The sequence below is a fragment of the Aspergillus tanneri genome (genome assembly GCF_003426965.1).
Source record: "Aspergillus tanneri strain NIH1004 chromosome Unknown AapTan_2_pilon_pilon_pilon, whole genome shotgun sequence".
Lineage (NCBI taxonomy): Eukaryota > Fungi > Ascomycota > Eurotiomycetes > Eurotiales > Aspergillaceae > Aspergillus > Aspergillus tanneri.
This window is the reverse complement of record NW_022984629.1, coordinates 2,240,808-2,263,061: the sequence shown is the minus strand read 5'-3', so window position 1 is coordinate 2,263,061 and position 22,254 is coordinate 2,240,808. Positions and strand designations below refer to the sequence as shown.

The 22,254-nt window shown below is 46.4% G+C and overlaps 5 protein-coding genes and 2 non-coding genes across 7 annotated transcripts; 5 read left to right on the top strand and 2 right to left on the bottom strand.

The window, feature by feature from the left end:
* Window positions 1-75: 75 nt before the first annotated feature.
* Window positions 76-1,226, top strand: RPL5 (60S ribosomal protein uL18; the record flags this gene model as incomplete). Its single annotated transcript, XM_033565428.1, has 3 exons — window positions 76-78; window positions 263-300; window positions 365-1,226. 3 exons carry the CDS (start codon window positions 76-78, stop codon window positions 1,224-1,226), a joined length of 903 nt encoding a protein of 300 aa, XP_033431185.1.
* A 2,441-nt stretch (window positions 1,227-3,667) lies between these two features.
* On the top strand, window positions 3,668-7,391 carry ATNIH1004_000721 (putative cell wall biogenesis protein Mhp1; the record flags this gene model as incomplete). Its single annotated transcript, XM_033565427.1, has 3 exons — window positions 3,668-3,719; window positions 3,812-6,667; window positions 6,727-7,391. 3 exons carry the CDS (start codon window positions 3,668-3,670, stop codon window positions 7,389-7,391), a joined length of 3,573 nt encoding a protein of 1,190 aa, XP_033431184.1.
* A 694-nt stretch (window positions 7,392-8,085) lies between these two features.
* Window positions 8,086-10,425, top strand: ATNIH1004_000720 (ATP-binding cassette long-chain fatty acid transporter PXA2; the record flags this gene model as incomplete). Its single annotated transcript, XM_033565426.1, has 4 exons — window positions 8,086-8,595; window positions 8,654-9,290; window positions 9,360-10,257; window positions 10,350-10,425. 4 exons carry the CDS (start codon window positions 8,086-8,088, stop codon window positions 10,423-10,425), a joined length of 2,121 nt encoding a protein of 706 aa, XP_033431183.1.
* Window positions 10,426-10,783: 358 nt separating this feature from the next.
* glpV (glycogen phosphorylase) lies at window positions 10,784-13,895 on the bottom strand (the record flags this gene model as incomplete). The annotated part of the gene is made up of 8 exons (XM_033565425.1): window positions 10,784-11,191; window positions 11,268-13,031; window positions 13,084-13,166; window positions 13,235-13,338; window positions 13,401-13,462; window positions 13,513-13,548; window positions 13,619-13,631; window positions 13,723-13,895. 8 exons carry the CDS (start codon window positions 13,893-13,895, stop codon window positions 10,784-10,786), a joined length of 2,643 nt encoding a protein of 880 aa, XP_033431182.1.
* A 1,156-nt stretch (window positions 13,896-15,051) lies between these two features.
* On the top strand, window positions 15,052-15,139 carry ATNIH1004_000718. The gene has a single exon. It is a non-coding gene; the product is annotated as a tRNA-Glu (tRNA).
* Window positions 15,140-15,916: 777 nt separating this feature from the next.
* On the top strand, window positions 15,917-16,005 carry ATNIH1004_000717. Its single transcript has one exon. It is a non-coding gene; the product is annotated as a tRNA-Glu (tRNA).
* Window positions 16,006-17,082: 1,077 nt separating this feature from the next.
* gpaB (guanine nucleotide-binding protein subunit alpha gpaB) lies at window positions 17,083-18,454 on the bottom strand (the record flags this gene model as incomplete). The annotated part of the gene is made up of 6 exons (XM_033565424.1): window positions 17,083-17,182; window positions 17,256-17,494; window positions 17,549-17,678; window positions 17,731-17,859; window positions 17,919-18,264; window positions 18,328-18,454. 6 exons carry the CDS (start codon window positions 18,452-18,454, stop codon window positions 17,083-17,085), a joined length of 1,071 nt encoding a protein of 356 aa, XP_033431181.1.
* Window positions 18,455-22,254: the final 3,800 nt, after the last annotated feature.

Below are 22,254 nucleotides of genomic sequence, written 5' to 3'. Positions count from 1 at the left end.
CAGCCCACGAATGTTCTACTTTTTCCTCCCCAGCCAACTCGACATCTCGCTCGTCAGCCCACGACAACAGTCAAAATGGTAAGTTAGATCAATAGCACATACTGGTGACGACCTATACGGTGTCATATAGCGCCGTTTTCCAAAAGAATTCCAGTCCTTCGAGTAGTGTTCTCTGGGACTGGATGGCGGGTCTTTGCAAGATGCTTCGGAAATTTTCAAAATTCTGAAGCGCAAATTGCTGACTCCGATGTCTGTTTTGTAGGCCTACAGCAAGCTCTACAAGAACAGCGCGTACTTCAGGTGAGTAGAAACGACAAAAAATTTCCGCTACGACGCAGATCACCCATACTAACATTTCCCACAGCCGCTACCAGACCAAGTACCGCCGTCGCAGAGAGGGAAAGACCGACTACTATGCTCGTAAGCGCCTGATCACCCAGGCCAAGAACAAGTACAATGCCCCCAAGTACCGCCTCGTTGTGCGCTTCACCAACCGCGACATCATCACCCAGATTGTCTACTCTGAGATCTCCGGTGACAAGGTCTTCGCCAGCGCCTACTCTCACGAGCTCAAGCGCTATGGAATCACCAACGGTCTGACCAACTGGTCTGCCGCTTATGCCACCGGTCTGCTCCTTGCTCGTCGTACCCTGAAGAAGCTTGGTCTCGACGAGGAGTTCACCGGTGTTGAGGAGGCCGATGGCGAGTTCACCATGACTGAGGCCGTCGAGACCGACGAGGGCACTCGCCGCCCCTTCAAGGCTTTCCTTGATGTCGGTCTTGCCCGCACTTCCACTGGTGCCCGTGTTTTCGGTGCTATGAAGGGTGCCTCGGATGGTGGTATCTTCATCCCCCACTCCGAGAACCGTTTCCCCGGCTTCGACATTGAGTCTGAGGAGCTCGACGCTGAGACTCTCCGCAATTACATCTTCGGTGGCCACGTCGCCGAATACATGGAGGGTCTTGCTGATGACGACGAGGAGCGCTTCCGTGGCCAGTTCCACAAATACACTGAGGCTGGTATTGATGCTGGTGACATTGAGGAGCTCTACACTGAGGCCCACAAGGCCATCCGTGAGGACCCATTCAAGAAGGATGAGGAGGCCGGTCCGAAGAAGTCCAAGGAGGAGTGGAAGGCCGAGAGCAAGAAGTACCGCGCCAACAAACTGAACCGCGCGGAGAAGAAGGCCCGTGTTGAGCAGAAGATCCGTGAGCTTGCCGCTTAAGTGGCCAATCGTGCTTGATACGTTAATGGGTACGATAGTCAAAACAAAAGTTTACTTCTGACCAAAACAATATCTGGGGCTTTCCTTGCCAAAGGGATTCTCTTGTAGATTTGATGAATCGTTACGACCACATTTGTTATATCTAGGGCTATTTGTTTTTTCTTAATTCGGAGCAATTAATTGACGTACTGAGGGAAATATAATTAATCATTCAAAATTGCTCCGGTAATCATTTAAACTATAGATCATAACCCCTGGTCTTCGATTTAAGTGGAAAATACAATAGTATCTCAAGCTAAGCGATTTGCAAGAGCGTTTTTTTTTTTTTTTTTTTTTTTTTCTTAACCATGCTCGCCTTACCACCGCTGCCGTTTCGGGCAACAACCATCGAGGGGAACACACATTCGGAACATCTTTCCCAAACAAGGATCCTTGCCTTAGACATTTCCTTTTAGAAAGACCAGCAACACTCATACCTTACTCTCTAATGAAAATACGAGATAGTGCTACCCACCAACTAGCAGAAACACCGATTCAACACCCCTTACCATTCATGGTGCCTACACACTACCCCGTATGTTTGAAGTATTACTCCGTAGTTCGTTCCAACTGGTAAAGAGCATGTATTGGAATCTGGAGCCTGTGGACTAGACCCAGTCCCGTTAGAATGTCTAGACTAATTTTTTTAGTCTTTTTCGATCCACCTCTCACCTGGTCTCTACGATCCTGGGCGAGAATGAATTACGCCTTCGACTACCTACAGGGTGGAGTTAACATTGTTCTGGTAGTCACATACTATTAGTCAAACCAAAGCATTGGAAATTCCCAGCTGGCGGGGGGAAGAAGTCAATATACCGCTGGATGTCTGTACCAAGTGAGTTGTTGGGATTGTCTAGGCCAGAGATATTGTGCACACTTCCACATCTAGCAATCTACCTTACGATCAACGAACAGTACCGCTGCTCTGTGCTCTGGAGTATGGTTCATATGTGGATCAGAGGGGGAGAGTAGGAAAATAAATGGGTATTAACAATGCTTCGAGTACGTTGTCTTATATATTCAGTTCTTCCTAAAAAGTTAATTTGACACGGAAGGACAAAAAGTATTACTCCTGATTAGACAGGTCTAATGCCCGTATTGTGATTGGGGGAAGGTTCAATAAAGATGATCTCACAATGATCACAAATTAAAGAAAATACGTCATATCAAGTCCTGTTTAACCCTAAGCGATATAATGGTGCTATATGACTCCTCTACAACTTCGGTGATAGAAAACAATTGGGGGCAGCCAGTATGTCTCAAATGGATACCTAATAGGTAGAGATCAGAGGAAAGCAATGCAGCGCAAATGAACAGGTGTCAATACGTATGTACACTGGTATTGATAAACAATTATTCTCAACCACCAATCCCCTTTTCCAGCATGAGAAAGGAGTAAGGGACTGGAGGACCTGTTGAGTGTACATAGGTCTATATAGATAGTTGGCCACTACGGAGTACCACCGACCATCTCAACGAAACTACTACTCCGTACGGAGCGTGGTAGATAGATCGGTGGGGCAAAATTCTCAGGAATGTTCGACTCGATGCTGTATCACTGGATGTATCTAAACTGCCCGATTTAAGATAATTTCGTTGCTGGTTGTGTGTGGTCTTGGCAATATGTCGTGTGAGTTACCAGGACGGAGTTGGTGGCAAGTCCTCCGGTGTGACTCTTGCAACAGTTGTTTGATGCACTCCGTTCTGTATAGAAAAAAAGTAAAATATTGACTACGTAGCATTCTCCAAATCTCCAGGAAGAGAACGCACTCATGTAGATACTTCTGCTGGTTTTATGTAAAGATTTACCGAAGGACACCAGTCAGAGTAGTGTACATTGCTGTTCCCTTGCGCCCGCCCTTTTTCCAGACCTCCACCAGGAATTCACTGTAGAGCCTGAGCCCAAAGCCTAACTAACCTCTTTAACTCAGTGCTATCTCCGCAGTCCCCCATTACTTCCTAAACTAAAAATTCCCCTTTTCGCTTCACCACTTGGTTTCACTTTTCTTTTCTTTTTTTTTTTTTATTCTTATTAAAAATAAATCCTTCATATCCTCTTCGCATTTGGCTTTGCAACCTTCAACCTTCGATATCGGTGTCCTATCTTAAATACTTCCCCATCATGTCCATCATGCTCCATCGCCATGCCATGATGGAACCATTCCCCCGTGAGAATTTCTAAACTTTACTAGGAGACACCTTATCGCATTCGGTGGGAATATTCGTCCCATTATTGTCTCTAAAGCGCTCCGACTTCTATCTCAAGCTCTTCGAATCTACCGGAGTATGCGCTTTGGCTGAACTTCACCCTTATCCCACGCGTCCGAACGTATATGCTTTACTCGGCTCCCCGAGCATCCCAATAACCTAGATCCGGGAAGATTGTACACTGAAATATCAATATGGAAGGAGTTGAGACTGTGGATGTCAGCTGGCTTCACCACACGCAGAAAGGTGAGATTGAATTCCGGCTCGGTCGCCGCCTTTCCCTTGTCGCATCATGTATACACGTCTATGGATTTAACCTAACATTATGTTAACGTCAGATAATTTGTCCCGACGCAAATCGGCCTCGTCTACTATTAGCGACAAATCGAATCCCGATACCGAAACCACAGTCGCATCGAATACTAGCCCCGAGAGGACACCATCCGTCGATCGAAGATCTCCCCAATTGCTTCAAGAACCACTGGCCCCCGCCATTGAGACCAATTGTGTCTCTCGAGCGGAGAATGAAACGAAGAATGATGACACGTCAGCGGACGCAAAACCCAGTGTGACAACTCCAGCAGTCCAGAAGAGTGCACCGAGGCCGGTTGCTGGGAGGAGAAATTCATGGATTTCAAGTATAAGCTCCAAATTTTCTTCTGGGTCGACACCTCCGTCACAACCTAGTCTAAAGGTACAGCCGGGTACGAAAGCGAGCTCACCGACCTCAAAGCTCGATATGCACAACCCGTTTGGAGCGGCCTATTCTCCCAAGGACAAGGAAGATGACAAGAAGGATGAGCCCATTCCCATTATTTCAGCGTCACCCAAGGGCCCTTCTTTCCTTCAGAGCGCTTTTCGAAAACTATCGTCTGGCTCCAGCGGGTCGGGCAGGTTAGCACAGAATGGCGCTATTTGTGAGCGTCGCGTAATGAACGTTGACCACGACCGGGACAGATGCAAGATTGCAGATTTGGATCAGGCAAAATTACGGCGCGTTGCTTTTTCTGTCGACGTTGAAATTGCTGGCATCTCTCGCCGGGAATCTGATGAGGAAAGCCCTTCTGCTAATAGTAGCAAGCGACGACTAATCCCTGATATGAATGGTCAAAAGGTCAAAAGGTCAAGCTCCAAATCCAAAGATCGCGACGAAGCTTCTTCAAAACACTCACAAGCTGCCACGGCTGAGAAAGAGGGAAATGTTCAGGGTAGAGAAGAACCGTCAAAGCCCGCCACGGCATCAGACACCTCTTCAAATGAGGCCAAACCTAACGGTGAAAGCAAGGAGCCCACAAGGAAACAGGAGAAGAAAAAGCGGTCAGAGGAGGAAAGGAGGGAGCGAAGGGAGCGCAAGCGGAGACAAGCGGAGGCAAATGGTTCCATACCAATGCAATTAACAGCTGACGACAACGAGGACGAGGTTCGACCGGCGGCCCCTGGAGCCACTCGCTCTAAAACACAAAGCCATCCGACAACAGATCCCGTCCGGATTTACCGGCGTTGCTGTCAGTTGCGAGAAACCCCTGTGCTCAAAAGGATCGTTGACGAGATTTCTTCGCCTTCGTCTATATTAGCAGAATCTCCGGGCACTGTTGGTGTCCTCGATCTGACTAACTTCCCCATGAACTCTCAGGATATTGCTACCTTCAGTGATTGGTTAGCTGTGGTCCCAGTCCGCAAACTTATTCTTGAAAAATGTGCTTTGACGGATGATTCGGTGCGAACTATTCTTGCCGCTCTACTTTCAACTAAGACGGCGGAACAAATGAAATACAGGCGTCGCAGAGCTCGGAAACTCGAACCTCAGTCTTTGGGAAAGCAGGAAAGATTCAGCGCTGTAGAGAAGTTGTCTTTAAAGGACAACCCAAAAATCGGAAAAGAGGGATGGCGTCACATCTGCCTTTTTATTCATCTTTCGAAATCTTTGAAGGCCATTGACCTGTCCGGTATCCCATTTCCATCATTCCCCAATGACTCGAATTCTACCGATAACATTGTCGACATTGCAACTATCTTTGCAAATTCCTTAGGAGAGCGCTTTGGTGGCGACCATCTGGAGGAACTATTGTTAAGCGAAAGCAAGCCCTCGACGGAGGATGTAAAGAAGATCTGTGATGCAGCTACCACTGTTGGTTTGAGACGGCTTGGGTTTGCTAACAACGAGCTGACAAGGGAAGGTCTGGGACATGTTGTTCGGTACTTGGAGTCCGGAAAATGCGAGGGTTTAGATTTGGGTGGGAATCCTATCTGTGATCATTTGGATTTGATTACTTCCGCAGTTGGGAAAGACCATCCACTCTACGCATTGAGCCTGGCGGATTGCGATCTTACACCCTCCGCCATGTATCCTTTACTTCAAGGATTGACACGCTTTTCCGACCTTCGCTTCATTGACTTTTCGCATAACCCCAAACTATTTTCATGCCAGCCAGATGCACTGGCAACATTCAGGCGTTTCCTGCCAAAGATGCCTTTATTAAAGCGTATTCATCTGGCCGATGTCAATCTTTCGGCGGACCATGCCATTGCTCTTGCGGAAGTGCTTCCTGATTGTCCAAGTCTATGCCACCTGAACATATTGGAGAACCCTTTGATTAAGGTGCTCGCCTCCGCAACAGACCCCACTGTCCAGGAGGAGGCGTGTGCCGTATATGCGTCCTTGATGGCGGCGGTGCAGGTGTCTCGGGCAATCATAGCTGTGGATATTGAAGTACCCAGCGCAGAAAACAACGAAGTGGTCAAGGCTCTCGCATCCCAAATCGTAGCTTATTGCTTTAAAAACCTGGAACGAGGCGCGATTGAGGCAGAGCTTTCGGACCCGGCAGATATGACAGCTACACGGGCAGCTGTTCCAGTCCCCGAAATTCTACAGCATATTGTTGGACACAATGGCAGGGATGACCTATACGAAGAGGATGATGAACCCACCGCTGATGAAGACTACGTTATCGGAGGTACCGGCGTCGTCAAAGCTCTCGGTGTTTGTCTTGGTAACCTCGACTATCACTTGCCAGGAGACCAATCTGGCCCCCCTAGTGGCACGACAACCCCTAGCCACAGGAAATCTAGGTCCTACGTTGCCAAGCGGCCTCGTGATATGTCAAAGAATCTGTTAGAATCGGCCCGCAACATTCGGGTCCGAATTCAGTCAGCCCTTGTTCGCGAAGACAAAGCCGGCAATGACGTCAATTATAGTATGTTTCGTAAACGTATGTGTTTGTGGATTTTAGTACTAACATTACTTCTTCAACAGGACGTCTTCAATTCCTTGATTTGACACTAGATAGGATGATCCGACGATTTGAAGATGAATACCCAGAGACGCGCATTGTGTCACAGCCCGTTGTATCTGTCCATGCAGAAACAGGCTCACAGAACTCCGGTGACGATGGAAACGGACCGCCAGTCTTTGGCATCCAATCCATGGCCAATCCTGCTGATGAGGTCGCTATTGATGACGAAGAAACCGATAAATATGCCGTCCGATTATCTCGATCCAGCTCGATCACCTCACTTCATTCACGGGCGTTAACCTCCGAGGAAGGCCATATTCACCGTCTTGGACAGAATATCCGCCGAGATTTCCTCAGCCCAACATTTGGCCCGACAGATCATGATTCACCTTCGTCGTTTGACGATGCCCATCTGGCCGCCCTTCGTGAGAAACTCGATCGTCTACATGAGGACCAGACCCGGTCGGATTTCGAAAGCGTTGGAGCGGACAAAGCATTCGAGGAGCTAGGGTCGACCGTGGAAGAACTGTGGGCCATTCAAAAGCAAGATACCGAAGCCTTCGAAAAGTTTAAGCAAAGCCAGATTGCTGCTCAAATCAACAGCGGGAAGAGATCTACGCCTCCAATGCCCAATCCCGCCAATCAAACTCGGAAGGCTGAATCAGGGGGATCACCCCCTTCATGAGGATAAAGTATACTTCAGCGACTATTACCTCGCTGTCAAATTTGCTGCATGGTATCCATAATTGCTTTCGCCGTTAAACAACGGCGGGCGCGTCCATGTCATTCCATATGTAATCTAACTTGGCCTCGTTCTTGGTATCTTCTGCTTTGTTCTGCAGAGGGAGCGTTTACCTGTACATAACTGTCCTTTGAACGCCTTACGAAATATATCTGATACTAGCCCTTTTTTTTTTTTTTTTTTGGGGGGTTGTATGCGGTGAAATTGCGGCATACAAGACAGTAATGTGACCAGCACGTGCAGGCATCCCCAAAAGAGTGGAAGAAACAAAGAATTTCTAGCGGAGAAAAAACGCGCAGAGGAAGAATGACCCGAGTTCATAATAAATCGACACAAACCCACTCTCTGGTGGATGATCTCCCGCCTAATCACTTAGTATCATCCTCGGCTCTCTTAGTTCCCCAGAAAGCCGGGGAGATGTGTTCACATGCAACCGCCTAACCTAACTCTTGGCCCACATGTCATCTCTCCCTCTCCTCCATTCAATTCTCCCCATCATCATCATCACCACCATCTCTTCCTTCTCACTCACTCTACCATATACCTCCCTCCTGCCCTCACGGTCATGATTGCCTTCGTTGACTCTGGCTAAGATTCGTTCTGTGTCATCTATGCGCGGCCGCCACCACCCATCGCTATGGCTGCTCAGTCGAAACTGCTTCCCCCCGACCGCTCTATTCGCCGGACCTTATCCAGCCTAAGTGCCCTGTATCTCCGCCACCGCAAAAATATAACCCGTACAGCTTATCTAGCGTTCTTTGCAGCTTTGGCGAAACGCATCCATAACGCTATTTCTGAGCAAAAAGCAGCTTCCCAGCACCAGGTGGATTTGCGGAAACGGCCAGGAACCAGCAGCCTTGGTGATGGCGACGACCGACCGCGGAAAAGGGTTGGAGTCAACCGTGAATTTTTCAGAAATCTCCTCCGGTTACTAAAAATTGTGATTCCGGGTTGGCGAAGCAAGGAACTACGACTACTCGTGGGTCACAGTGTTTTCCTAGTGCTCCGGACATTGCTCAGCCTGTACGTGGCCGAGCTAGATGGGAAACTCGTCAGTAATTTGGTGAGAGGGCGAGGGAAAGATTTCCTCTTGGGTCTGGTGTGGTGGATGATTGTTGCAGTGCCGGCAACGTTTACAAATTCCATGGTATGTCAAGCAAGCACCTAGCTCTGTAGTGACCGAGATGTACTGATCTCCTTGCTAGCTCTCCTATCACCAATGCCGGCTTGCTCTCAGTTATCGAAAACGCCTCACGGACCACATCCATGACAAGTACCTTTCCAATATGACGTTCTACGCGATTTCGGCGCTAGATGACCGAGTGAAAAATCCCGATCAGTTAATCACGGTAGACGTTTCTCGTTTTTCCGACAGTCTGGCAGAGCTTTACTCTAATTTGGCTAAGCCCATACTGGACATGACCATCTACAATTACTCCCTTTCGAAAAGCGTAGGCGGGGAGAGCCTGTTCATTATGGGCCTCCTGGTGCAATTATCGGCCAACGTCATGCGTGCACTAACACCCCCATTCGGCAAATATGTAGCTGATGAGGCTCGCTTAGAAGGAGAATTCCGATTCCTTCACTCGAGACTGATAGACTACAGCGAGGAGATAGCTCTCTATCACGGCCACGATGCCGAGAAAGATACTCTAGATAAAGGGTATTTCACGCTGATCAAGCATGTCAATCGCATCCTGCGGCGACGGTTGTACCATGGATTCATGGAGGATTTTGTCATCAAATATTTCTGGGGTGCTCTTGGTTTGATCTTGTGCAGTATCCCCGTTTTCTTCAGAATTCCAGGTCAGCTCAGCCAGACCATGGGAGATCGTACCGAAAGTAAGTTAATCACCATCCCACAATTTTTGCCATTGGTGATGAAGCCTGGATTAATGAAAAATGAAATAGGTTTTGTCACAAACAGGCGGATGCTCCTTTCGTCTTCAGACGCCTTCGGTCGCTTAATGTTCTCTTACAAGGAAATCTCCGAACTAGCCGGCCACACGGCTCGCGTTTCTTCCCTTCTGGATGTCATGGATGACCTTTTAGCTGGACGCTTTGAGAAGAAGCTAGTTTCGTCCGCTTCGACCGAGGAGAACGCTGCTGTTTTGTCCGGACGAGGCGTTGTCGAGGAAAGTGACTTCATCGAATTTACCGACGTGCCGATCGTTTCACCCAACGGAGACGTTTTGGTACGAAAGCTGTCATTCACTGTCCATCCGGGGGATCATTTACTGATTGTCGGTCCAAATGGGTGCGGGAAATCTTCTCTATTCCGGATTCTCGGCGGTCTATGGCCAGTCTACGGGGGTAGAGTCAAGAAACCCCGATTCGACGAGATCTTTTATATCCCCCAACGACCATACCTCTCCCGAGGAACCCTACGCCAACAGGTGATCTATCCAGATGGTCTTCGCGAGATGCGAGCCAAGGGTATCACCGATGCAGATCTCTACGAGATCCTTTCCATCGTGGAAATCGCCTCGGTTGTAGACCGCCCCGATGGCTGGGACGCCGAGGAGGAATGGCGTGATGTGCTTTCGGGTGGACTTCAGCAGCGTATAGCCATGGCGAGACTATTCTATCACCGACCCAAGTTCGCCATCCTAGACGAGTGTACCTCATCTGTCACCCTGGAAATCGAACGAGTCATGTACGAGACGGCCAAAAAACTAGGCACCACTCTGATGACTGTATCCCACCGCCGTAGTCTCTGGAAGTATCACAAGACGATTTTGCAGTTTGACGGCCAAGGAAGCTATATTTTCACCGGCTTGGACTGGGAAAAGAGATTGAAATTAGAAGAGTATGTTTACCATTGCTGGCTCTCTCAGTGCCCTTCCTCCCCCCTTTCTTTCTTTATACTTAAGTTACCAATGCTAACGTACTAGATGACAGTGAGAAAGAAGAACTTGACCTTCATCTACGTGCTGTGCCGGAACTGCAGAAACGTGTGGCGGAACTGAGTGCCTAGGATGACACTTTTACTGTTTTTGTTGCCAATTTCTTACCGGTGGCAATAGAGGGCATTATTTTCAATATCCCTTATCAAGACCATATTGTACCTACGGCGTCCTTTTTCCCCCTTGTTGCACTATATAAGGCATGTTATCGAATCAACAATTGTACCTTTAGAGTAGTTGGGCATTGGTATTCTGGGACTGGTTGGTTACATAGATATTTTCTCTGCAACATGTTTTCTTGGAAATTAATAATGAAGCGAGTTAGGTAAAAATATGTTGCATGGCTGATCATCTGTGCTGGTAGTCACTATCACTTCAGGGCTAGGGCCAGGACAGGTATTGAAAGGAACAAGAACTGTCGGAATAGGCTTAATCTTTCGTTGCCAATGGCTCCACGTTCCATATACTGTCTGCATACTCGCTGATGACTCGGTCAGTGGAGAAGAAACCCATACGAGCCACACTGGTAATCGATTTGGCTATCCATTCATCTTGGTCTCTGAAAGCCTCGTCTACTATTTTCTGGGCAGTGATGTACGAGTTGAAATCGTCTGACACGAGGTAATAATCACCATGCTCTGCGATAGATCCAATAAGCGGGGCAAAATCACCCCCATCACCGAACATGCCGCTTCGGATGGCATCGAAGACTTTCGATAAGTCAGAATCGAGGCGGAAATTACCGTAAAGGTGTCGATGGCGGATTTCTTCAACATCTTCGGCGAGGTTTCCGAATAGGAATATATTCTGTTCACCGATCTCCCGGGTGATCTCGATCTACGCGGTCTTGCAGTCAGTATGATGTCAAACTCAGAAAAGCAATCGCACATATAAGGAAAGGGGTTAGAAGTACATTAGCACCATCACATGTCCCAATAATCAAACCACCATTAAGCACAAACTTCATGTTGCTGGTCCCGCTTCCTTCAGTGCCAGCCGTCGAGATGTGCTCGCTGATGTCCGAAGCAGGGCAAATCATTTCGGCCTTGCTGACGTTGTAGTCTTGAACAAAGATCACTTTCAGAAGATCACCAATGTCCGGGTCATTATTTACAACGGATGCAACGTTGTTGACTAGATGAATAACTGTTTTGGCCATCCAGTACCCTGGGGCTGCCTTGCCACCAATTATGGACACCCTTGGCAAGACTTGCTTCCTTTCCTTGGGAGTCATGGACTTGATAGTCAAGTATCGATGGATGACCCCAAAGATGTTAAGCTGCTGGCGCTTATATTCATGGATGCGCTTCACTTGAACGTCAAATAGAGCGGTCGGGTTGACGGTATAGCCAGTAGTATCTTTGATGTGTTTAGCAAGTCGTACTTTGTTCGCAGTTTTGATCTCTGCCCATTCATTGCGGAACTCCTTGTCATCAACAAAAGCTTCTAACCCATCAAGTAGTGTCAGATCTGTCAGAAACTGGTGGCCCCCAAGCTTGGAAGCAATCAAATCTGAGAGCCGTGGGTTGGCCTGGTGTAGCCAACGTCGAGGAGTAATGCCATTTGTGACATTTGTGAATCGGTCAGGACCATAAATTTCAACAAAATCCTTGAATAGTGTTGTCTTGAGTAAATCGGAATGTAACTCTGCAACTCCATTGACCTTGTGGGAACCAACAATCGCTATGTAAGCCATTCGGATCATCTTGGGATGCGATTCTTCGATAATTGACACCCGAGACAACAAATCCCTGTCATCTGGGAACTTCCTCTCCACGGCATGAAGGAAAAACAAATTGATGTCGAAGATAATCTGCATGTGTCGTGGCAAGAGGTTCTGCATCAAAGGAACAGACCATTTCTCTAATGCCTCTGGCAAGACCGTATGATTGGTATAGCCAAAAGTATTGGTTACTATTTTCCACGCGTCATCCCATTCTAGGCCTTCCTGGTCAACTAAGATGCGCTGTAGCTCTACTATAGCCAGCGTTGGGTGAGTATCGTTAAGCTGGATGGCAACTTGGTCGGGAAATTCGCCCCATGCTCTCTTTGTTTTCTTGAACCTCCGAACAATATCATGCAATGAAGCAGCACACCAGAAGTACTGCTGTTTTAGTCGGAGTTCTTTTCCTCTCTCGAGGTTGTCGTTCGGGTATAGGACGGCTGAGATTGTTTCCGCGCGCTGTTGTTCTGCGACTGCACTTTCATAGTCACCGGCATTGAACTTCTGGAAATCAAACTCTCCACTACTTGCTTTACTCGACCATAGCCGAAGGTTGTTTGTTGTGTCGGTCCCATAACCAGGGATAGGCATGTCATATGCCACTGCTTGAACGGTTTCACCATCCTGCCACGAGTGGACAGTTCTGCCATTCTCATCCTGGTATTTCCTCACCCACCCGTAGAACTGAATATCGACCGTGATTTCATGTCGAGGAAATTCCCAGGGGTTAAAATCAAGCCAATAGTCCGGGACTTCCACTTGATAACCATCCACAATGTCTTGCTTAAAAATTCCGTAGCGGTAACGCAGGCCGTAACCCCAAGCAGGGTAGTTCAATGTCGCCAGACTGTCGAGCAAGCACGCTGCCAGTCGACCTAAGCCTCCGTTGCCAAGGGCAGCATCATGCTCTTGATTGATAACATCCTCGATACGAAATCCCAGATCTTTCAGGCCCTCTTGATCATTCTATCAGTGCGAGTGTTGTGTGGTTTTAGCCTATTCAGACCTTACCTCTAGCGACATCCTTCATCTTAATGTTAAGCATAGCGTTGTCCAGCGCCCTGCCCATCAGGAACTCGAGAGAAAGATCTGAGGAAGTGATCAACACCATTCCTTGCCAGTATCACACATCAGAAGAAATGATCAACCAAACCTACAGTATACCCTTTTCTGGTCTTTGAAGGACTGGCGTTGCTGAGTTTTGTTCCAGTCGATGATCAAACGATCTCGAAAGGCAAGTGCGGTTCCTGCGTATGCGGCTCTAGGTCTCTGTTGGGATGGGTATGCTTCTAACCGGGATTTTGTGCTATGGAGAGGGCATACAGCTCATCACAATTGTAAAGCGAGCGAGCCAGTGTGGTTTCCACATGGCGTACCAGCTCTTTCTAGCCCGGCCATTAGAATCTTCTGTGTTCGAACATTCGTGTTCACATACCTCAAACTCCTCCTTATTTGCGAACCCTTTAACAGACTGTCATTTTACTTCTTTTTAGTATATTTCAACGCATCCCAGGGCTGAGATGTATATGGATCTATCTTACATGGGCCCTCCATCTGAGGACAGTTCCAGGTTAGCTAGATTCATAGTGCTACTTCGCTATTTGGGGTGACGTTTAGCGTTCAGGGGCAGTGGCTATAGACTTACAGCTCCCTCAATGGCTCTGGGATGCTGGCCTCGACGCTCTTGGTCTCTGCGGGTCCAAAGCCCGTGTAGGTTCTCTTGTGTTTGGGGCGACTAAACCCAGGGCCAACAGGGCCCTGGAGCTCTGAAACCGGGGCACCGACAGAAGGTCTCCTTTCACGATTATCTTCGGACATGTTTGATAGGCACAGGCAAGTTTGGGGTCTATTTCTGTATGAGATGGATTGGGAAATTATAGGGTACTGGGCAGTAGTGCCTCAGATGTGAACAGGCTGGAATAGTAGGCTACTGGAAATAGTGCAAATCAAGGGAAAGCTCACTCCAGTGTCGTCAAGACAACAAAGGAAAGAGGGTGTGGAAGACAAAGAGGTATGGCGGGAGGGAAACATTTTATGTGCGATTGAGAGCATACTGTATCCCGTGACTGAATTGGGCGGGGTCTAAGAGGGATAACAGAACAAAGGCAGTGCAAAACAGGCTCTGACGTCCGTGTTTCAATCTTTCCTACATGACAGATGCCTAGGCCCTGGTCGACTGGGATGCTTGCTCTGCCCATCCGGACTGATTGGCGGGGCTTGTCCGGAATCTCTTAGTTGGGACTGCCGGAGCAGATACGTACTACTACTACCTAGGTAGTATACTTCTGTACCTACGACAAGTGTCTCTGGGTATTTACCGTTTGATGCCTGTCAACAGTTAATATTGTATGTTGGGCATGGACCACCAGTTTAATCGCAACGTTAATTTATATCTATATATATATATATATCTATCCTAGAGGACCACCACCGTCTACATACGATCCTCTATGTCAGCCGGTCTTTCCATAGAGCGGGGAATGCCAGGTCCATGTCCACCAGTCCAGACATCCAAGTATCCTAGTGGGACACACAAACCATGCGATTAACAGCCATTGTCGTCCGTGCAGTACATGAGAAAACTCCACAACCTCTGTGATCTGCCCAGTGCTCTTTGCCAGCAGCCAATGCACTGCCATATCCACCCTACGTGATCTCCATGCAAACCCCTCCCCGAAACCCATCCTCCGCCCAGTTCCACAAGCTCTCACCAGGTCCCTTCCGATAATGTCAAAGCTCCAGGTTTGCCACATCCATCTACCCGTTTCCCCGCAATTACCGCTTGGGTATCTTCCAGTTGTATTTCAAAAAATCATATCTGTCTAGATAAAGGAGATGATATGCCTTGGCCCAGGAAAAGAGCAAAATGTCTACCTCACTAGGGGTATAGAAAGCCCAAAGTCAACAGTGATATCTAGATAAGGTGAGGGTTCTCCCACAAAATGCTAAATTATTCCATAATTTCCGCAAGCCATCCGATATGGTGTAACGGCTAACATCGCCGCCTTTCACTACTGAAAGAAGATCCGCGGCAGCTCGGGGTTCGATTCCCCGTATCGGAGAAATTATACTTCTTTTTTTTCCCAGATCTTTTTATCATTCATTCATTACCTTACCTACCACTGATGGCATTCAATCCTGTTTTGCAGGGTCGTAGCTCGCTCGAACCAAAGTATCCTTTCAGAGTATATCCCTCAGTCCAACCGTTCACACTATTGGGAATTCACCACACTCCTCCTATACATTAATTAGTTTATGATTAGATCCAAACTAAGCCACCATTCCAAACATAGTCTGTCCTAGTCAAACCCAGTCTGACAGTCAATCCTGGAAAGCTAGCCTACGAACACAACTATCTACGCGTGGTCTGAACCGAAAGGTATGGAGACCCTGTATCAATTGCAAACGGTGTTTCTTTTTTGCTCTCACAACCAGAGTGCTTTCTCGTTGGTAAAGACTTGGAAATGCAAACTGGCAAACAGTGGATGGAGATCTCCACATCCCATATCTAAAACCACCTTATTTATATACATATTTTGTCTGCCCTTAACACTGTTGTTACTCCGTACCGACCAACTAGTATCTCCTCTATCCGGTTTACTCATCCTCGAAATAGGATAGATACTTCACTAACATGCTGCAGGCCTTGGTGCGTAATGGACTATGAGGTGTGCTGGTGGAACCGATTCTATTTTTATTTGTTCTAAGCAAAGCAGTGTCTCACCGAGGGCATGATGGTATTCTAGGTGGAGAGGTATTTTCAGTCGCCTAGAAATTCATTTTCTTATAGAGGTAAGCCTCTGTTTTCTAACAAAAAGTGAAAAAACCATCGCAATTAGTCCGATATGGTGTAACGGCTAACATCGCCGCCTTTCATTAACTGGAAGAAGATCCGCGGCAGCTCGGGGTTCGATTCCCCGTATCGGAGAACAATTTTTCTGTTTTTGTATCTTCTTCTTTTATATAGAAGACTATATATATATCTCTCTCTCCCTTTCTATTTTTTTCTGTATGTCAGTCATGCTTATAATTTATCATTATTTTAAACTTATGCTACTGTTAGACAGGCTCAACGCGCTTCCCCCGCAGGGTTAGTTGTCCCAAGGGATACTATACAAACCACTGACCCATTGAGACGATTCGGTCTCTGATCCAGCAGCCAAGTAAATTCGGAGGGAGATTCAGGATCCCCATTTCTACCACGCTATTTTCTTGCACGGGCGGCTAGTGTTAGTTGGCTCTAGCTCCCATAATCCGTGATGGACAACTGCTTGCGTTGAGCCGTCTAGACCCTTGCAAAAACTAAGCCTGTAAGACGAGGATACTAACCAGGTGAGTCGGGAAATTGGAGAGAAATGATTAAACACAAAATATATATGGATGGCACAGGCACGCTAAAATGGAATGGTATAATTCGCGCTGTGCTAAGCAGCTGTCACCAGAGAAATTGCCAGTAAATGCAAAACGTAAATATGAAAAAGACACAAACAGATAAAGACAAGCTGAGACAGAAAACACCACTGTGTGCATGAGAAAGGATATCAAAAATCCTCGTACAGGCTGTATGCAAAGTGTGCCGAGGCCAGTAACTTTTAATTTCACAAAATATGCTCGTCATATCCCAGGCCCAAGAAGAAAGACAATAAAAAAAAGGGGGGGTTTGCAGAAAGTAGCCACCAGGTTTATAATCGTCTGAAGAATTGGAGAGGGGGGGGGGGGGAAACAAGGGCAAGTTAGGAAAAATGGAAATACTAGACGAGAAAGACCCTTTGAAGTAACACCAATAGATCCAACCCAGCGCCTAGCATGTCGAACTGATATGAAATAAGCACCGAAACGCCGATGCCTATTCACTGAACATAAGAGAGTTATAGACGTAGGGAGGACAGAAAAAAATAAGGTAAAAAGAACGTAAAGCCGTGATTGGAACATGGTAAACCTCAAAAGGCTAGGGACCATTTCATAGAAAGTATAGGGATACGTAGATGCAAGATAAGGATCAAAACTACAAAATACCCGAATCTTTCAAGGCATTTTGTAGGATCGTCTCTTTAACGGCAGCGAATACTAGTCGGATATTTGTGGTGTCGGTCGCTTGTGTAAGACTTCACGAAGAATCAAGTTAGACCTTGAGAATTTGATAACCACGTGGAAGGTTCACTGAAAAGTAGCACTTACTGAGGATAGAGGTTTAGATGAGCCCGGTTTACTTGGTTGAATCTCCACAGAAGGTATTTCGCTGCGCGATTCACATCGTTGCCGCCAGAGTAATCCGGAAAGTAATTGCTTAGAGGTGAACGAGGGAGTTTTTGCCGAAAGAGATCCACTTTGTTTAGGAAGAGAATGATGCTTGTTCGCATAAACCACCGAGAATTAACGACCGAATCGAACAGTACCAAGCTCTCCATCATTCGATTCTTCACTACAAATCAGTTTCGATACATGCTAGCCATAATATTGGTAGCACCTACCTGATTACTTTCTTCTAGTAGTACTTGGTCGTATTCGCTAAGCGCCACACAGAATATGATGGATGTAACATTCTCGAAACAGTGAATCCATTTCTTTCTTTCGCTGCGTTGACCGCCCACGTCGAACATGCTATGGGGTTGTCAGCATAAATGTGTTTACAAACAACAAGGCTATGACGTACTGTATACTTAGTTGACCCATTGAAAATCTGGTTTCGTATATACCTGTTGTCTTCGTTCTCGCACGAAGCACGTCATTTACGTTAGGTGCGTAATTTCGAGATGAGATTCGCTTCGCTTCCTCGAAGAAACTAGCCAAACGTCAATCAGTACGCAGCCCCTCAAAGTAATCGAGTTTGTCTATGCTCACTATGGCGCAGAGTCCATCAAATAGAACTCATTTTGATGATCCAGGACTGTCGCAGTACATGGGTCATTCCAAATGTATGTTATCGCATCTCCAACTTTGGGGTCTAGCGGTGTATTCGGATCGGGGTCGATATTGTAATCGGAAATGAACTGAATATAATCTCGGACTTTTTGACTTGATGGTTCGACGGAGAATTGATCGTAGGCTCCTATTAAGGACTTGGCGCATTCCATAAGATTCTTATAAACGGTTAGGCGATACAAAGACAGCTCCTGAGGCGAATAGCCGTTTTGATGGATGATTTTCATTTGTTTGACTATCGTCGATTTACCGCTTTCACCGGACCCTAGTATAGAGAATCCTTTGTTAGGCAATGCGAGATACCGCCGTCGTAGAATCGCAAACGTACCTAGGAGTAAGATCTTGCATTCCCTCCGTAGCTTTCTAGAATCCTCATCTAATTTGCGGTCGATTGCCTGGCTTTTCTTTTTCTGGTCCGCATATTCTGCCGACTCTGAACTAATACACGAACCCATCTTCTTGGCTATATCCAATGAAGATAGAAATCATAAGCTGCCCGCGGAAGGGAGCGTCATCAACCTATCAAGACACCGACACCTTAAGCTTCCGGGGGATAGGTGACAGCTATTCTCCTAGCGTTCGGAATCACAGCAGGTAAATGAGCAATGGCGCAGTCTAGAAGCAGGAGGATGAAAGGATGGAAGTAAAGGAGGCGTTCCTTTAGCTCTCGATGATTAAACGTGGCTAGGCAGGAAGCAAAATTGGCGTACAGCGGTCAGAAATAGGGTCACGTCGGGAACGGCTCTGGACCGTTTGGATGAAGGCCTAAGCGACAACTGCAAGCTCCCGGACGGAAATGATGGCTCGTGACGCAGGAGACGAAGCTAGGGAGACAAACGACGGTAGGAAAGGAGCCTGCGCGGTTTCTGGTGTATGGCCTTCCCAAGGAGGTTGATTGAAAAAGAGGGGCGACACGATACGACGGCGGAGCAAGAAGAGTTGAGCGAGAGTGATGAGCCGACGCTAAAAAAGGGTAGCAGGTCGATCGGGGGGGATGATGTGGGAGAGTGGATGGGAGAGCGGATCTCGAGTGAGATAATGTAAGCAATGGGAAGTGAGTAGTTAGCTAGTTAAGTAGAGAGAGTCCCTAGTAAGGTAGGTCGGAAGTCTGTCAGGGAGGCAGAAGTGATGCTGGTAGTAAGTGAAGATGAGATATGGGTTCGTGTCAGAAGGTGATTTAAGAAGAGAGTGTGGAATTTATTATTATGACCCAATAGTGGATGTTCTTAATCGTCATACATACGGAGTAGTTATTAGAACAGATGGAAGTGGAGATGGTAGAAAAGGCGAGGATTACATACTTGTGACCTGGCCTATGTACGTACTAGTACATCCTACCTACAGTACGGTACAACTTGGCACTAACTGCTACTGGACTAGGTGGGTATCTGGAAAACGTGGACCAGCGATTCATACCATGAAATGATGAAACACTGTGACAGTAAGTATGGGGAATTCATATAGGGGTCATACAGGAAGGTAGATGGGCACCAATTTCTTTGTCACCTAGACAATACTAGGACAAAATAGCCTGCTATTCTGCTGATTTTTAATATAGACAGAGAATCGAGTCATTCCATCAATGCAGTTTACCAATCGGCTTTCTAGGCAGTGTGTGTCTCCCCGGATGTATTTTTGATGACAATAATTACACTTTCCTTTGACAATGGTAGGTAACCATGGGGAGATCTAGGTAGGGATTAGCGGACGCCACAGTCCATAGGTTTAAATTTCTTTCACCCCCCTGCCGTTCGAGACGATCTGATTCAGATAACAACAATCATAATTGAGGCCACTGTGGACAGAAAGCAATAGAGTCAGGTAACATCATTTTATGCATATCGGGTGTACTCAAACTTCTAACAAGAGTTTTGCACTTGTACTACATACGCACAAGGAACAAGCAATACACTAGACACTGGACGGCTTGGGGTACTCAGCACATTTCTCTTTCCTGGACTGGGCGCAGATGCGCCTTTTGGGGAATGTCGAGGCTGGGGCTATGTCCCACTGCCCCCTGATTGGGGAATTGGAGCCCAGGGCGATAGCGTCGTAACTAAAATTATTCAGAGTTTGGGGCATAGTTATTGTCCCCCAAAATAACAACGCCCACTGTACATACAAAAACTTTAAAAAAAGGAGGGAGGGTACATAAATGCTCTGTACAGCAAGGGAAATCAATCACATCACAAAAGCTGAGGTGAGCTTCAGTAGGGGTGTGACACAAGAGTTTCATGTGCTTTGAATGGAGCCGGATTGCCCTTCCGAAAGTACCCAATACTACAAAGAAATTGATCGCTCTTAAAAACAGAAAGTCATATATTAGGCTTCCATTAATGTACCCTGTAGAGATGATGAGCCTAAGAGTTTCTAGCTTCTACCTCAATTTTTGTCCAAGCCAAGAGGCAACAAGGACATATGAAGTACTAACTCGAAGGAAAAGGGGGGCCCGGTGGGGAGATCATCAAATTTCTCTAGATAAAGGAGAGGAGTGGGAGAGAGAAAGAATGGATAATAATTAAATTGACACCTCATTTCAAGCCTTTGATATAGTAGTATCCGTATTTGTTGGCTCCAAAACATGGAGTGCGGGCGCTTTGACCCAATGCGGGCCTAGTGAAGGAGGGGAAAGTTTAAAAAAAGATTACCTTTACTATCTTAGAGAGTTAGACCTTTGAAGTCTAAGACACTGTAGAACATAGACCAGATCTGATCTGGTTAAAAATATTACTAATTTAATAGTGGTTATGTTAGAGTTAACAAGACACTTTATTTCCATGGAGGACGATTTTTACTCTGTACATGACACGAAGTGGATGGAATTGGCTAGAACCAGATCCGCCCCACAGAATATGATGACATTGACGTACCCCAGGATAATTAGTATGCCAGAGAAGTATCTGCTGGATATATGGATTATTTTTGTAGTGGTTAGTTAAACAGAAGGGCCTAGCCTTACCATACTGCCAGCTATGCAGAGGTATTTTTGACTGAAATAACAAATGCATGATAAAATATACACAGGAGAGTTAGACAGTACCTACTGTGTTTAAGTAAGAAAATTATTCAGGCAGCTGTGGAAGCCATTTCTTCTATATTCTATACTGTGTACTCCGTACAAAAGCCATTTCCTCGAAGGTGATTCTGTACATGGACCAAGGAACCTTCTAGTATAAGATGGTTCTTTTGGAAACAAACTATCTTGCCAGAATTCTGTGTTGAGTTATGCAGTGCACAGGAAGGAATCTCCCACTGGCAATACAGTAGATTGGGTTCAGTCTACAGATTATTTAGAAATAGACAAAGTTAGACTATATACAAAGACCCCTTAACCTTGGGGGTAAGCCCAACAATGTTCATTGCTAGGCATATCCAAGTTAAATACAGAATGCGAGGACCTGTGATATTAATATTAAAAATAACTTCTGCTTTTGCGCTCCACCACATTATTTACACTATTATTCTATATTCGCTAAGCATAATTTAGTTGCTGTCCTAAGGTGATGCAGGTGTTTAATCTTAGCAACTATACCCTTATGTGCTGTTATTAACATTCATGGTAGCTACACTAGGACAACCAATATTAGGAATTATAAGGGGTTCGATACCAGTGATTGGAAAATAATGTGGTAATAAGGAATTAGAACTTCAAGGTGGAGTGCAAGCACAGTTAACATGTACCCTTTTGGTAAAATTTACTGCCTGGAGCCTGAATGTATTATTTATTAATTTAGGCAACTTTCAGCCATCTTTAGAAGTCTATGTAACACAAGCTAGGGATTTAAGCCTACCCCACTCTTAATTCCGCAGCTCAGTTCAGCACTAAGGGGGCATCACATGCACAAAGTTAGCTAGAAGACATGTATAATTAAGCTACATCCTCTCACTTTGGGCTATACCACCTTTCTGCGTACAATAGCAATTCATGGACATTATCTGCATGAATAAGTTAATCGAAGCTTTTAGGTGTAAGAAAAACAACATCTCACTACATGACCTCGGAGTCAATTACCGAACAAGAATTTTTTTTACCAATATCGTGGCACCAGCTCAAGATGTGACCATCCCATCTTAACTTTTGAGAACCTAACATATCATGGCTCCTGTCACTGTGGACTTGTCTCCTACAAGGTCGATCTTGATCCTTATAATCCACATCCCACGACTGGAGTGATAGCCACTCGTTGCAATTGCGCAGTCTGTGTCAAAGTTGGGCTTCTCTCTATAGCGCTTGCGCCTGCGACTCATTTGCTCT